The sequence below is a fragment of the Panthera onca genome, chromosome A1, assembly GCF_046562875.1.
Source record: "Panthera onca isolate mPanOnc1 chromosome A1, mPanOnc1 haplotype 2, whole genome shotgun sequence".
Classification (NCBI taxonomy): Eukaryota; Metazoa; Chordata; class Mammalia; order Carnivora; family Felidae; genus Panthera; species Panthera onca.
The window spans coordinates 171,259,039-171,275,160 of record NC_138339.1 but is presented as its reverse complement, the minus strand read 5'-3'; the positions used below and the strand labels follow the sequence as shown (position 1 = coordinate 171,275,160).

Here is a 16,122-nt window from a genome sequence, read left to right as displayed (position 1 = left end):
ATCACCAGCAGCACCGTGGTGTGAGGCCACGATGGCTGGGTCGATGGGGCAGTTCTCAGAGGAGGCAAAGCTTTCCTTGAGCAGAGAGTCTGGGAGAAGGATGGATCACGGGAAAAATAGAGCAATGGGCAACCTTCCATTTCTTAAGCTGGAGAGATACGTGGGGTTTTTTGTTCTCATTTGTTTTTTAATTAATTGACTTTTAAAAAAAATGTTAACTTTACAGAAAAACTGGACAGAAAGTAAAGAGAGGTACCGTATACTGACCCCCCCCCAAATGCACAGGGTCCCTTATTTTTAACATCTTGCAGTCGTGTGATATGTGTATTATAATTGTTGAGCAAGTATTAACATATTACAGTCCAAAGTTTACATTAGTGTCCGTTCTTTGTGTTGTATATGCTATCGGTTTTGACAAATGTCTTTGACATGTGTCCACCATCAAAGTATCATAAAGAATAGTTTCTCTTCCCTAAAAATGTCCTCTGCTCTACCTACTGATCCCTCCCTCCTCTCTGAGGCCCTCACAACCACTGATCTTATCCTTCAGTATTTTTTTATTTTCTGTATTCTTGATGCTTTGGCATCTGGGCCTTGCTGACTGGGAAGAGTGCCCTTCCCAGGACTAGTGAGAAGTATTAAAATCTCAGACTCTGTGGATTTTTCTATTTCTCTTTGCTGTTACATCACTTTTTGCTTCATGTATTTTGAAGTTCTGTTTTTAAGTGTATAAATACTTAAGATTTTCCTACCCTCTGAATTAATCGACACCTTTGTTATGAAAAAAATTCCTTCTTTATCCCTGGTGATATTCTTTGTTCTGATATTTACCTTGATACTGATATAGCTGCTGTAATTTTTTTAAAATTACTGGTTGCATAATATACGTTTTTCATTCTTTTCCTTTTAACTTTTTTGCATCTTTATATTGCAGTGTGTTTCTTAAATGTAGCATACATTTGGGTCTTGCCTTTTTGTCCAGTCTAACAATCCTGCTTTTTAATTGGGGGTGTTTAGAACATTTACATTTAATGTGATTGCTGATATGATTTAAATGGGCATCTTGCTATTTTTGTCTTACCCATTCTTTGTTCCTTTTTTCGGCCTGTCTTTTGATTAATTAAATATTTCAGTGATTCCATTTTACCTTCTTTGTTGGCTTATAATCTATAACTCTTTCATTTGTAACTTTCATAGTTGCTTTTGGGTTCATAATACACACTTTTAACTTATCAGGGCCTGCCTTTAAGAGAGATTATGCCACTTCACCTACAGTATAAGAACTTACAGTAGTATACTTCCATTTTCCCTTTTCTGATTTTTTTGCTATTTTTGTCATATTATTTTCTTTTACAAAAGTTATGAATCCCACACTACATTGTTATTTTTACCAGTCAGTTATCTATAAATAATATTAAAAATGTCTCAAATATTGTATATATTAACCACACAATTGACATTTTGGTGTCCCTCGTTCCTTTGTGTAGACACAGATTTCCATCTGATATTATTTTCTTTCTGCCTGAAGGACTTCCTTTAACATTTCTTCTTGTACAGCCCTGCTGGCAATGACTTCTCTCAGCTTTCATATGTTTGAGTCCTTATTTTGCCTTCCGTTTTGAAAGACATTTTTGCTGGGTATAAAATTCTAATAATTTTGTTCTTCAAGGGCATTAAAATCTTGCCCCATTGCATTCCCACTTGCATTGTTTCTGACAAGAAGTCTGCTGTCATCTTTACCTTTGTTCCTTTGTGCATAATCTTCTTTGGCTGTTTATTTATATTATTTATTTAGAGAGAGAGATTGCAAGCAGAGAAGAGAGGCAGAGGGAAAGAGAGAGAGAATCCTAAGCTTGAGGCTTGATCCCATGACCTTGGGATCATGACCTGAGCTGAAATCAATCGACTGAGCCACCCAGGTGCCCCATATCTGGCTGATTTTAAGATTGCCTCTTTATTGCTGTTTTTGGGCAGTTTGGTGATGATGTGCTTCCATGCACTTTTCTTCACATTTCTTAGGCTGGAGATTTTCTGGGCTTTTTGAATCTGTTGGGTTTATAGTTTTCACCAAATTTGGAAAATTTTCAGCTGTTCTTTCTTTTCATTTTTTGTCCTGTTTTTTGCCCCCTCCACTGCCACCTCCTGTCCTTTGTGACTCCAGTGCCATGCATGTTAGGATGCCTAAAGTTGTTCTACAGTTCTGTGATGCGCTATTAATGTCTTGGTTATCTTTCTATTTCATTTTGAATTGTTTCTATTGCTGCATCCTCAAGTTCATTAGTATTTTTTCTGCAAGGTCTAATCTGCTTTTCATCTTATCGTGTGTGTGTGTTAATCTCCCAATGTGGTTTTTATCTCTAGAGGTTTCATCTGGGTCTTTTTATGTTTTCTATATCTCAACTTTGAACATAAGGAATACAGTTATAATAACTGTCTTTATGTCCTTCTTCTGCTAATTATAATGCCTGCATTCCAGGTCAGAGTGTTTTGTCTGATTATGGGTCCTGTTTTCCTGCTTCCTTGTGTGTCTGGTGATTTTTCTTTATTGGATGTCAGATATTGTAAATTTTACCTTGTTGAGTACTGGATAGTTTTATATTCCTATAAATTTTTATTGAGTGTTCTGGGATGCAATTAAGTTATTTGGAAACCATTTAATCCTCTCCTATCTGGCTTTTAAGCACATTAAATGGGTCTCATGTAGTGTATAGTCCGGGGTTAATTATTCCTCAGTGCTAAGGGATGACTCTTCAGTACTCTGCCCAGTGCCCAGAATCCTTGGGTTGTCTGATATTGCTGGTGAGAATTGGTAGTGTTCCTGACTCTGTGAGCACCAGGCACTGATACCTTGAATCTTTTCATTGGTTCTTTCTCCCAAATCTTGGATACTTTCTTCACAAGTTGACACTGATCAGTATTCAGCTGATTACTCAATGGGAACCTTCTATACTCTTCTAAATGATCTTTCTGGAGGGAGCTTCCTACTCTTTATTACTCGTCCCCCCCTTACCCCCCCCCCCCCCCCCCCCCCGGTGATCTGTCAGCCCCACCTTTTCAACTCATGGATTTTTCCGGGTTTTTCTTCTCTGTACCACAGCCTGGAAACCTAATGTACACAGAAGTCTAGGGCAAGTGTAGGGATCGTGATTTTATTTTGTCTCTGAGGGACCACAGTTTCTCATTGTCTGGTGTCCTCAGCCTTCAGATATGTTGTGCTAAGTATGTTTTTCCCTTTTTTTTTTTTTTATTTTTGTTTATTTGTTTTTCCTGTAGGAAGATAAATCCAGTCTCTGTAAATCTATGACAGAATCAAAAATCTCTAATTCGTTTAAAAAGAAAGCCACACTTAACATTAATATGAAAAATTACATTTAAACAAATTATTACAAACAAATTCAAAGTGAAGTTATTTCATGTTGGAATTAGCTTGTGGTAAGACTACTTTGTTGCAATGAATTCTAGACACTAGATAATTTTCTATAACATTTTATCTGGCTCCTATATATGTTATAGGTGATGAAATATTTTTGTATGCAGGTTTTAAAAAATTTTTTAATGTTTGTTTATTTTTGAGAGAGAGAGAGATCATGAGTGAGGGAGGGGCAGAGAGAGAGGGAGACACAGAATCGGAAGCAGGCTCCAGGCCCTGAGCTGTCAGCACAGAACCCGATGTGCGGCTTGAACTCACGAGCCACGAGATAATGACCTGAGATGAAGTCGGACGCTTAGCTGACTGAGCCACCCAGGCGCCCCTGTTGTATGCAGTTTTGATTTTTATTTAAAAAAAAAAAATTTTTTTTTACATTTATTTATTTTTGAGAAACAGAGTGAGACAAAGCATGAGCGGGGGAGGGGCAGAGAGAGAAGGAGACACAGAATCTGAAGCAGACTCCAGGCTCTGAGCAAGCCATCAGCACAGAGCCTGATGCGGGGCTCGAACCCACAAACTGTGAAATCATGACCTGAGCCGAAGTCGGATGCTTAACCGACTGAGTCTCCCAGGCACCCCGCAGTTTTTATTTTTAAACCTGAAGAGGAGAGCTGAGCTTTTGTTGAGTCTGTTAGCTTTTAGAGGGGCAGCATATTATGTTACAGAAAAGCACAGGTTTGGGGTCAAATGGACTTGATGTTGAATCTCAGCTATGTGTGACCTTGGGCAGCTTAAATAAGCTTTCTGAGCTTGGCTTCCTGCCTGTGTAAAATGACCATCTTGTTAGGAGCATTAAATGAGAATTTATAAAGCACCTGTTTAGTGCCTGGCACGCAGGAGGTGCCCAAGAAACAGTCTCTTCCCAATGCCCTTCCTGAAAGATATCTAGTAACTGAGTCTCTTTTAATAAGAACCTTTCCAAAATACCTCCAATATTTTAGTTGCCTGCAAAATCTGCCTAAAATGTCACTCATCAACATGATAGGGGCTAAAAAGGTTTAGGGAAAGAACAGAAACCGCTTTGGGAGCAGTGGCTCATCTTGCCCTGCCTTTCATAACTAGGCAGTAAAGTGTTGTTCTCACTTAACACTAACATTAACAGAAGAAGAGCAGAGGAAAAAAGGGAACCTGACTGAAATGTAGGCAAATGGGAGAACACTGGGCTGGGAAGCTGTGTTGATACCAAATTGTGGAAGATAGATGTTATAGGCTGAGTTGTGGCCTCCTAAAATTTCTGTGTTGAAGCTCTAACACGCAGTACCTCAGAATGAAACTGTACTTGAGGATAGGACCTTTAAAGAGGTGGTTAATGGGTGCCTAGGTGGCTCAGTCGGTTAAGCATCTGACTTCGGCTGAGGTCGTGATCTCGTGGTTCACAGAGCCCCCGTCAGGCTCTGTGCTGACAGAGCAGCTGGAGCCTGCTTCGGATTCTATATCTCCCTGTGTCTATTTGTCTGTCTGTCTGTCTGTCTGTCTCTCTCTCTCTCTCTCTCTCTTTCAAAAGTAAATAAAGATTTTTTAAAAAAAAGAGAGATGGTTAAGTTAAAATGAGGCCATTAGAGTGGGCCCTAATCCACTGACACTTGTCACTTTACAAAGAGGAAATTTGGACATACCAGAGAGACACCTGGAGTATGTGTGCACAGAACGATGGTCGTGGGATGGTCGTGGGTGTGCACATCCGGAAGGCAGACATTTATCTACAAGTCGAGGGAGGCCTCGGGAGAAACCCAACCCATGACACCATGAGCCTCCAGATCTGTTGTCCAAGCCACCGAGTCCGTGGTTGTCGGGCATGGTGGCCCCAGCAGCCTCTTCTATGGGCCTTCAAACCCCAGCAAGGGAAGTTCCCTGATTCAGTGGGTTGTACTGATTGGAATGACGTTTCTAGAAATCCATTCATTTAAACCAAATCCCTGTATAGTCAGGTAGCATGGATGTGCTCTGGAGCCTAGCTGCATGGTGTTAGAGAAGACAGGGAAGTGTGGCCTGGTGGAAGGGGTGGGCGGGGCGATTAGACATGGAGATCATTACAGTTGTGACCATCTGGAGATCCATCGGTGGGGAAGGATAGGTGATGGTGCCTTTGTTGCCTTTTTAACTTGTCTGGAACTTGTTTCTGTCCTGCTTAGGTTCAGTGAACAAGTGATTGGTCTAAGATGACCTAGTCTAGTCTAGATGCTTCCCAGCCGCCTTCCCCATATAGCAAACTTCAACGCTTTAACTCTGGTCAGGCGGCAGCCTTATTTTTCTTGTTCCCTGTAGCTCATCCATTTATAGTAGTTTACATTTTTTTTTTAACGTTTATTTATTTTTGAGACAGAGAGAGACAGAGCATGAACGGGGGAGGGTCAGAGAGAGGGAGACACAGAATCTGAATCAGGCTCCAGGCTCTGAGCTGTCAGCACAGAGCCCGATGCGGGGCTCGAACTCACGGACCGCGAGATCATGACCTGAGCCGAAGTCGGCTGTTTAACCGACTGAGCCACCCAGGCGCCCCCCATTTATAGTAGTTTAAGTCCTGCGTGTGCAAGACCTTTTCTCTGAGCCCCGAAAACATCAATGTAACTGGTAAACGGTGAGGTTCCCGGAGGCCCTGAGTTCTCACCCAGCGGGTCAGCTGTGACGTGATCGATGGCTGGTAGCCTTCTTGCTGCAGAGCTCGACCAAACAGGCTAATTCAGGCCGGTCTGATGTTCCCAGACCTGCGTGTTGTAAAACCACATGCTCAGTTGGCTCCAGTTGGTGATTGTATTCGATGCTTTCCACAGAAATGCCAAAAACAGACGAGAGATGTTTTAAAACAATTCATAAAATTGGCGGCTATGTTGCCAGAGCACAGTTGTTTTGTCCTGAGTGGCTTGTGGAAGTTGAGGAAGAGCTGGCAGTGGGGAAGGTTCGCGGAGACGGTTCCCCGAGGTGGCCGGGAGAGTGCCGGCCTACAGGCTCGTGAGTGGCCGCTCGGCAGCCCTGGGAAATCCCACTGGGGTTCTCCAGTTAACGCGCCGTCCGGTGCAACTATTTCCAGTATTCCCTGCTTGCCTCAGTCCTCCAGGCCTCCCACTTGCCTGGGGAAGCAGAAAGCCTCCACGAGGAACTTCCCTGCTCCCGGCACAGAAATGTAAACTCCCATCTGCCACTGGCCTTTCTGTCTCCCTCAGTGGAATAGCTCTTCCTTCTACCTCAGGCCGTTGCCCTGGGTTTTAGGGCCATCTTCTCACATCCCTTAGGACATTGGTGACTAACCCTTCTTGCTCATACTCTCAATGCCTTCGCTTTAAAAAAAATTTTTTTTAATGTTTATTATTTTTTCATAGAGAGCATGAGAAGGGCAGAGAGAGAGGGAGTCAGAGGATCCCAAGCAGGCTCTACACAGTCAGCACAGAGCCTGACGCGGGTCTCGAACTCACAAACCTGAGCCGAAGCTGGACGCTCAACCGCCTGAGCCACCCAGGTGCCCCTGAATCCCTCCACTTTTTTAGACTCACCCAGTTTTCTGTGACTCACGAGCAAATAGGGGCGTCTGGCTGGCTCAGTCAGTAGAGCATGCGACTCTTGATCTTGGAATTGTGAGTTCCAGCCCCGTATTAGGCATAGAGATCACTTAAAAACATTTGAAAAACAGAATAATAATAACAAGTAATTCAACAATACCCTTATCTGATCCCTCACCCCCTGTGGCCCTAGTCTCTTGCTGCCTGCCTCTCAGCCAAGCTTCTTGGAAAAGTCTGTGTCCTTCCTGCCTCTTCACCACCCGCCAGACTTTCAGCCCCACCTCTGAGTCAACTCACCAGCAGAACTTTTAGTTCTCATCTTATTTGAACAGTTCTTGGTATATTTCCTTCTGGAAACTGCCTTCCCATGACTTCTGTGACACCACTCTCCTTTTTTCCTTCTGTTCTCATCTGCTTCCACCTGGCTGGTCTGTGGTGGACGTGCCATCGGTGCTCATAGGTTTCATCCTCTGGACTCGGTGAGCCTTATCCTCTGAGTCTCCGTGACGCTTATCCTCTATGGAGTCAGGATGGTGGCGGCTTCTGCTTCTGCTTCCCTTCCTCCTCCCCCTCCTCCCCACCTCGTCCCCCTCCCCCCCCCTTCTCCTCACCCTTCTCTTCCTCCTCCCCCCCTTGTCCCCCTCCTCCCCTCCTCCCCCTCCTCCTTTTTTTCTTAGTAGGTTTTTGTTGTTGTTTAGTTTTTTTAAATGTTTTATTTATTTTGAGAGAAAGAGATAGGGCATGAGCAGCGGAGGAGCAGAGATGGAGGGAGAGAGAATCCCAAGCAGGCTACACGCTATCCTTGCAGAGGTTGACGTGGGGCTCGAACCCTTGAACCATGAGATCATGACCTGAGCTGAAACCAAGAGTTGGATGCTTAAATGACTGAGTCACCTGGGCGCCTTGTGGTGACTTCTAGTGTGAGATCTCCTGTCCAGGCTTCACCTCAGAGCTCCAGACAAGTGCATCCCGCCTTTTCCATACTGTCTCTTGCTCATGAAATCCAAGGGCACCTCAACAAAATCAAAGTGTCTAGAACCTCCATCCTGGCCCTCTTCCAGCACTCCCATCTTTGTGAATTGTACCAGCATCAGTCCAGATGCCCTCAGCAGAAATTCTCGTGTCATTTTTGTCATTGTCTTCTGCCTCAGCCACCATATCCAGTCCATCAGTAAATCCCTGGGGATTTTACCTCTTAAATTTTTCTTAGATCCGCCCACTTCCCCCGACTCTGCTTCTGCATTCCTGGTCCAAAATACCATCCTCTCTTGCCTGCACTATTTGTGTGGTCAGCCTGCCTCTGCTCCAGCCCCTCTGTCTGTTCCCACACTGCCAGATCAGTCTTTTTACAGTGCACATCTGCATGTATCAGCCCTGTGCTTAAATCCTTTACATTGCTCTTAGGATAAGGATGAAGAATCTCAACATGGCTTCCGGGGAGGCTGACCCCTTCCTGACCCACCAGCCCTGCTCTGCAGCTATCCCCTTGCACCTCTGGCACCTGGACAAAGGTTTTACCTGTGTGTCTTCTGTTCCCTTCAGATCTCCACATAACAGCATCTTCAGGGATGTGTTCCCTTCACAATGTTCTGTTTGTATCGGGTCTCCGGTCCCCCTGCCCCCATGCCTGGGTCAGACTGCTCTGCCCCAGACCCTGGGAGTCCTCTGCTCCTCCTTCATTCCCTTTGGGTCAGGCACGTCTTCACTTTTGTCAGTTTGGGGGAGTTGGTTCCTGTCGCTTCCTCACTAGACCAGAAGCTCTGTGAAGCAGGAGAGCAGCAGAGGATAGGAAATACAGAAATGAGAATTTCATGATAAAATCTTACTGATCGGGGGCACCTGGGTGGCTCAGTCAGTTGAGCATCCTGCCTCTCAGTTTCTGCTCAGGTCATGATCCCGTGGTCTGTGAGTTCGAGGCCCATGTAGGGCTTTGCACTGACAGTGTGGAACCTGCTTGGGATTTTCTCTTTATCCCCCTCTCTCTGCCCCTTCCTTTCTTATGTGTGCACATGCATTCTCTGCCCCCACTCCAATCTCTCAAAAATAAATAAACATTTTTTAAAAATTAAAAAAACATTGGGGTGCCTGGGTGGCTCAGTCAGTTGAGCAACTGACTTTGGCTCAGATCATGATCTCATAGTTTGTGGGTTCGAGCCCCGCATCGGGCTCTGTGCTGACAGCTTGGAGCCTGGAGCCTGCTTCAGATTCTGTGTCTCCTTCTTTCTCTGCCCCTCCCCTACTCATGCTCTGCCTCTCTCTGTCTCAGAAATAAATAAACATTAAAATTTTTTTTAATTAAAAAAAATTCGGGACGCCTAGGTGGCTTAGTTGGTTAAGTGTCCAATTTCAGCTCTGGTCACAATCTTACAGTTGGTGGGTTCGAGCCCCATGTTGGACTCTGTGCTGACAGCTCACAGCCTGGAGCCTGCTTCAGATTCTGTGTCTCCCTCTCTCTCTCTGCCCCTCCCTCTCTCTCTCTCCCTCTCAAAAATAAATAAACATTAAAAAAATTTTTTTAATTAAACAAAATCTTACTTATTTGAAAAGGTGATGGGGGAAGAGTAACCTAAATAAGCAGAGACTTAAAATTTTTAGTTTTTGCATTATAAGAATTCTTAGTGCTCAATTTAAGGCTAATTTGAATAATGGAGAAAGGCAGAAGACAGGAAGTCGCTCATCTTCCAACCTCCCAAACACATTTTCCCACGTACTTAAATATTCACCAAGAACATAATTTTTAATGCCTGCATGATAATGTGTCATATAAATGTAGACTTATTTTATTTCATTTATTATTGTAAAAATTTTTTACTATCAGCAATGCTAATCACAACATTTTTATTTTACATAAATCTTTGTGCATAAATGTATGATTTACCAAAGTTGCATTACTGGATGAAAGAATATGTATAGGAGCTGTTTTTTTAGGCTTTAGATAATTATTCGTAATTATGCCTTAATTAGTCTCCAGAAACATACCAATTCATTTATTCGCCAATAGAGGTAAGACAGTGTACATTTTCTGCTACCTTTGCTAAATCTGAGAATTATAAAATGAAAATATGTGCATACATAGAGGCATATCTAGATGCAAATGTAATGGGCAGAAGTGGTATTTGATTATTCAGACTTGCGTTTGTAGGGTAAATCACTCCTGAATTTGAACATTTTCCCATTAGCCATTGTTCTTTTTTTTCTCTGTCATTTAGCTGTTATTCTTTGCATAGTTTGGGAGTATTTGGTTTTTCTTATTATAAATCCTCTTTATATTAGGCACATTAACCTTGCTTTTGTCATACACGCAAATATGAGCTTCAGTAGAACCCTTTTCAAATGACCAGGAATTGAGAGAAAAGCATGTGTGAAATGGGATAATACGGTTAAATTATGTTTTATCAGTAAGGGCAGCTGGTTTATCTCCTCTCTCTTTTAATCTTGCCCCCTAAACTGCACGTATGTGAAGAGTCTGGACCTTGAAGCTGGATATACCTGGCTTCAGGCCTGGCTCTGCCAGCCCGGGACAAATTACTGGTCTCTACAAGTCTCAGGTTACTCTCCTGGGCAGCAGAAATCCTTCTGACCTTGTCAGAAGGTCAAGAGTGGGGTGCCTGGGTGGCTCAGTCGGTTGCTTGGCTGACTTTGGTTTATGTCATGATCTCGTGGTCTGTGAGTTCAAACCACAGGTCAGGCTCTGTGCTGACAGCTCAGAGCCTGCAACCTGCTTCGGATTCTGTGTCTCCCTCTCTCTCTGCACCTCCCCTGCTCATACTCTATCTCTGTCTCTCAAAAATACACATTAAAAAAAATTTTTTTTAAGAGGTAAAAGCTTATGGAGAGTACCCAGTGCAGAGGTAATATTCTAAACATCCCTTCCCATATCCCTCAAAGGCGTGCTGTTCTGTAAATGTGTGTATGTACACGTATTTTGTTTCATTAAGGAGCCTGCATATTTCACTCAGCTTGTAGCCACACATGCAATCATGCATCTGAGTTTCCTGAGTGGCTAGCTTTGGTGGAACACTGCAGATGACAGGAGACACATTCATAGTTAACCATTTGAATCTGGGAGAGATTGTAGCTTTGAAGCTCAGGGATAATGCCAGCAAATTTGGATCTGTACTATAAAAGCGGTCAGTGATGTAAGATACGCCGTCCTGCAGAGAATAGGAACAGACGGTCTCGAATACTCAAAAAGTATTTTGATTTTAAACAGCTCCAAGTCAAGCCTCCAAATACTTGCATCCTTTCATTGAGAATTTGTCTCAATCTGTTTTTTCCTTTGTAGGTGTGGCTGGATCTCTTAAAACCTATTGTCAAGCAGATTAGAAGTAAGTATACACCATGTGTTTAACAGTGATGTTAAATATAAAGCCAGACATTTTCCTCCTCTAGATGTTGTTTGCCCTGTGGCATCCAGCACACTGATGACACAGATTCTTTTTTTTTTTTTTTCTTTTTTGGCCCCATGATTTCTTTTCATCCACTAATCCATGTACCATTAAAATGTCTCTGCAGTATTAATATTTAACAATTTGGTAATCAAAACCTTGCTTGGAAAATCAAACCGCATTTTGATTAACAACTAGAGCATGCTGTTAATCTCCAGACTAATTGAGCTTGCCTGGTCTCTGTCCGAGGTTGTTACTGTCACTTTTGAAGGGGAAGGTGCAACCATGTATTCATAAAATTGATGTTAGGTTTTCTGTCCTGCCTCTTCAATGCCTGTGAAATCAGAGTGCACGTATTGGTTGCTTGGAAAAATAAAGTGCCTGAAAGCGTGTGTGTGTGTGTGTGTGTGTGTGTGTGTGTGTGTGTGTGTGTCTGAATGGCAGGCAGAACTGAAGGGAGTCTGGCTTGCATTTACAGTATGTGTTGGGGAAGATTAAGGAGGATTTAGGAGAGGAGTGAGGGAAGAAGGCTCGCTTTCTCTGTCCCTTCTCATTGTGCCCCAGGACCAGGACCGTTTCCCTCCTCTCCACTTTGAGGTCAAGCGCAGAGTCAGACAACTCATCCCAAATGCCCCCTCACTGCAGCCACAGCCCGGGCAAAAGTCTGAGGGTAGTAACAGAGGTGCATTCCATTAGTTGAGCTTGAAGCTCCACACTACCTTGCTGGGATCGTTTTAATGTCTGATTACGAAGCCCCACTGGGCCACTTCTAGCAATTTTTGTGGCTGTACTGAACAGGCACACGGTGTCTGGATGGCCCCCGTGCACTCGAAATGGATGTTGAGCTTCTGTCATTTAAATTAAGCAATTATTGATGCCGAAAATGAAACTGGCATTGTTAGTTTAACATTTACGAGGGTGGCTGGCCAGTGACCTGAGCGTGTTGGGGGGCCGGAGGATAGGGGCACATTGCTGGGAGAAGCCCCTAGGCCTGATGGGGGAGGTAGCGAAGCATCAAGAATGATGACGTGTGTCCCTGCAATACCTCCTGGGAAATGCTCACTGTGGCAAGGTGTCTTTTAGCCTGTTGCCAAATACAGACGGAAGACCGCGTCTGTCACTGCTGGGTCCACCCTGGAGTGAGGATTCTCCTTCCGTCTCCGCGTGCTATGGCTAGCTGTGTGAAGCTGTCATTGTGCATTGGGGGATAGCACCTTCCTACTTTCAGGTTTTCTAAGGATCTGCGTGGCCTCAGGGGATCCCCGTGGAGAGGAGATAGCATGGTTTTTCCTGTTCTTCCCCATTTTGCTATTGTTACTTTATGATCCAGAGTTGACAGGCGAGGGTTTCTATTAATTGTTAGAGTGAGTGGTCAGGGAAAGGGGGCCCAGTGTCTCCGGGCTTCATTATTTCTGTGCCTTGTTTTTCTCCTCATTTTGTATATATGGTCTACATCTTCACCTTCTGTCGCTTTTGCGTTTTTTTCGTAAACTTAAATATGTTATCATAGAAATGATAATACAACATCTGTTTTTTGTGACAGCGAAGGCAGAGCAAAAAAAATTTTTTTCTGCTTTTAGACAACTGCTGTTAAAATTTGGATTTCATTATCGTACCTTATATTTCATAGAACATAAACTCATTGCTGTCATTCCAAATGGTAGAACCTACGAGACTCCTCTTATATTGAGCATAAATATATATGTGTGTAGATATATGTATAAAATTTGATCTGTACCTCAAAACAAGCTCTGATTAGGGTTACAAATTATTATGATCTGTTTGACATTTTAATTCTGACAAGTGACCCATCCCATTGATCTTCTCCCTGTCCACCCACCCCAGATCTGCTTCCTGATTTTGCCTGAACTCGTCCGTAAGATGGCTTATAAGACACCTATGAAGGGCTTCGGCTGACTGGACGAGGGCAGGGTCACGTCGTGTTGATGTTTTTTTCTCCAGCGCTCAGGGAGCACCTGACACATAGATGCTCATACATATTTGATGAACACAGTGGAAGCTGTACCTTGTAGATCATTTAAAGTACTAAATTGTATAACCGATTTACGTTTTCATTATTTCCTCATTGTCGAAAGCCCATATTTTGACTGAAAGGGCCAATTTGATAAATTTTTGAAGACGAATGCCTGTTTTTAAAATCCGGGTACAGTTTAAGTCTTCAGAGAAAAAATGTAATACCTGAATGAAATACTTTTGTCAAAACGTTATTTTATAAGGGCTCTCTGTCTCCCTGCAATATGGAAGTATGAATTAGGAACTGAACTACCTGTTCAGCGACCTGGACGTCAACAGATGGACTCTTGACGGCTTGGAATGAGATCCATTATTTGCTGTATAATATACCTTCCGGAGTCTTTTTCTTTAATTGCATTTGGAACAAATCAAAAATGCTCTACTGTTTTTTGCCCCCTTTTAGGGCCAAAGCATGTTGTTGTGAAGTTTGTGGTGAAATTCTTTCCACCTGACCACACACAACTCCAGGAAGAACTCACAAGGTTAGTGGTTTAGAAACTTGCTCTTTATTGCCACGGGGTGCCGAGGAGAAGGGAAAGTTAATGTTCTCCGTCAACTGATTCAGCATTTTCACAGCATTTATCTGACCCGCATCTGCTCCGTGCTCCCGATGGTGCTGACCAACATGGGGAGAAAGAATGTACCACATTTTCCTTGAATCCTGGGTTTCTGCAAAGCTGTGCTGTGAACTGGTCTTATAACCTATTGCTGTCATATTTCCCTTCTTCTGTCTGTCACATCACGAGACAGTTTGGGGAAGTCAGACCCTGTGAGACCAAGATGTTAACTCTGTTTCTCTCTGTTGCTGCCATGGGCGACTGGACATGAGCTGAAGATCGATTTCTTTGAAAGTTGGCCTAAGTGGGAGAAGCGTGAGCACGGAGTCAGGCCTGCCCTTGTCCCTGTGTGACTGGCCAATTTACTTGTTCCCTCTGCGCTTCTGCTAATGCCCCTGTGTCCGCGCGACCACGCTGGTTGCTTGGCCACGGTTGTTTTGAGGATAAGCAGTCGTATACATAAAGTGGCCAGAACCAGTAGGGATGCTCTGAATGATAACCATCATCACCCTTATTGTTACCAATTTTATAATTTGCACAAGACGCACATATGCTAAAGGAGAACAGAGTCTGGTGGGAATGTGTGAACACACAATGCCTCCCTTTCAAGAGTGCTCTTACAAGTGGTACATTAGTCTGACCAGCCACAGCCCTGCCACCCGTGGCTTTTTTGTTTTTAATGTTTGTTTATTATTTTTGAGAGAGAGAGAGAGAGAGCACAAGCAGGGGAGAGGCAGAGAGAGAGGAAGGCACAGAATCTAAAGCAGGCTCCAGGCTCTGAGCTGTCGGCACAGAGCCCGACGTGGGGCTCGAACTCAAAGACCGTGAGCTCATGACCCGAGCCTAAGTCGGACACTCAACCGACTGAACTACACAGGCGCCCCGTGGCTTTCAGTCTCGTAGCTGATTAGACCAAGTGTGTCACATCCTTCTCCGCACTCTTGGTACAGAGCACAGGATCTTGGATACTGTGGGTGGTTGACTATCATTTAGCAGAGGGGTGAAGCCATTCAGTCAGCAGTACTTACAAAGTGGACACTGTGCAAAGCACGGTTCCAGGCACCGGGAACGTAGTGGTGAAAAGACAAGCCTGACCCTCAGGGGAGCAGACAAGATGACTGATGAAGCAAGAACTGTCAGATAACAGTAAGGGCTCTATGGGTAACTGAAGGAGAAGGATGTGATAGAAGGTGACCAGGGCACCGCTTGTGATGGCTCAGTCTGCGGTGCCTCTCTGAGGAAGAGATGAGAATCTGTCCCTCCTTTTTGGAGGAAGAGCTTTCCAAGTAGAAGGAACAGCTGGGCAGTGACCGAGGCAGGAACAAGTTCCAGATGTTCAAATACAGTTGACCCTTGAACGACATAACTTTGAACTACACACATCCACTTACACGCAGATTTTTTTTTTATGTAGATACAACACAAGGACTGTGACTGTATTTTGTCTTCCTTAGGGTTTTCTTCATCATGTTTCTTTAGCCTACTTTATCGTAAGAATACAGTGTACAATACATAGAACTTACAAAATACGTGTTAATCGTGTTTGTTATTGGCAAGCCTTCTAGTCAACAGTAGTTAAGTTTTGGGGAAGTCAACAGTTATATGCAGATTTCTGACTGTGCAGGGGGCTGGAGCCCTAATCTCTGTGTTGTTCAAGGCTCAGCTGTACCTAAGAGAAGGCTGGCATGGCCGGAATGGAGAGGGTGAAGTGCAGTGAGGTGGGACAGAGGCCAAATGTTTCATGGGGTTGAAAGTCTAGCTGGCATGTGGGTGCTGGGGGACAGTGACAGCTGGGAATCCAGTGAGGTAGCCATTGCTGTTGTCCACGCCACAGTGGTGGCAGCAAAGGAGGTGGTAGGCGTGGAAGCAGAGAAGGGTGGCTGCAAATGCTGGACTACGTGCTGGGGACGGGGTCCATCTGTCGTGGTGACGGGTTGGCGGTGGAGGCCGAGGAGACAGAGGGATGCTTAGATTTTGATTTAAGCAGCTGGCTGGCCATTTTGGTGGCAACTAAAATGGGAAAGGGTGGAGGGAAGTAGGTGATGACTGAGGGTGGAGAGTCGGGAGGTTGGTTCTGCCGGCTTATGTCTGAGATGCCAACCAGACATCGCGTGGCGGTGTCCGGAAGGGCACTGGGGACACGAATGTGGAGTTCCAGGAAGAAGCGAAGGCCATGACTTCCCGTGGCTTTCAGTTTTCTGAATGATTTGCTGCTAATT

At 44.1% G+C, this 16,122-nt stretch overlaps 1 protein-coding gene across 4 annotated transcripts in view; it reads left to right on the top strand.

Annotated features, from left to right (window-relative positions):
* The window catches only part of FARP1 (FERM, ARH/RhoGEF and pleckstrin domain protein 1), a 293,661-nt gene that overhangs the window by 203,126 nt on the left and 74,413 nt on the right, over window positions 1-16,122 (top strand). For all 4 annotated transcript variants that reach the window (XM_078432359.2, XM_078432357.2, XM_078432366.2 and 1 more), the window contains exons 4-5: window positions 11,210-11,252; window positions 13,750-13,828. In XM_078432359.2, coding sequence (XP_078288485.2) covers window positions 11,210-11,252; window positions 13,750-13,828 — 122 coding nt within the window. The remainder of the gene's footprint in view (window positions 1-11,209; window positions 11,253-13,749; window positions 13,829-16,122) is intronic.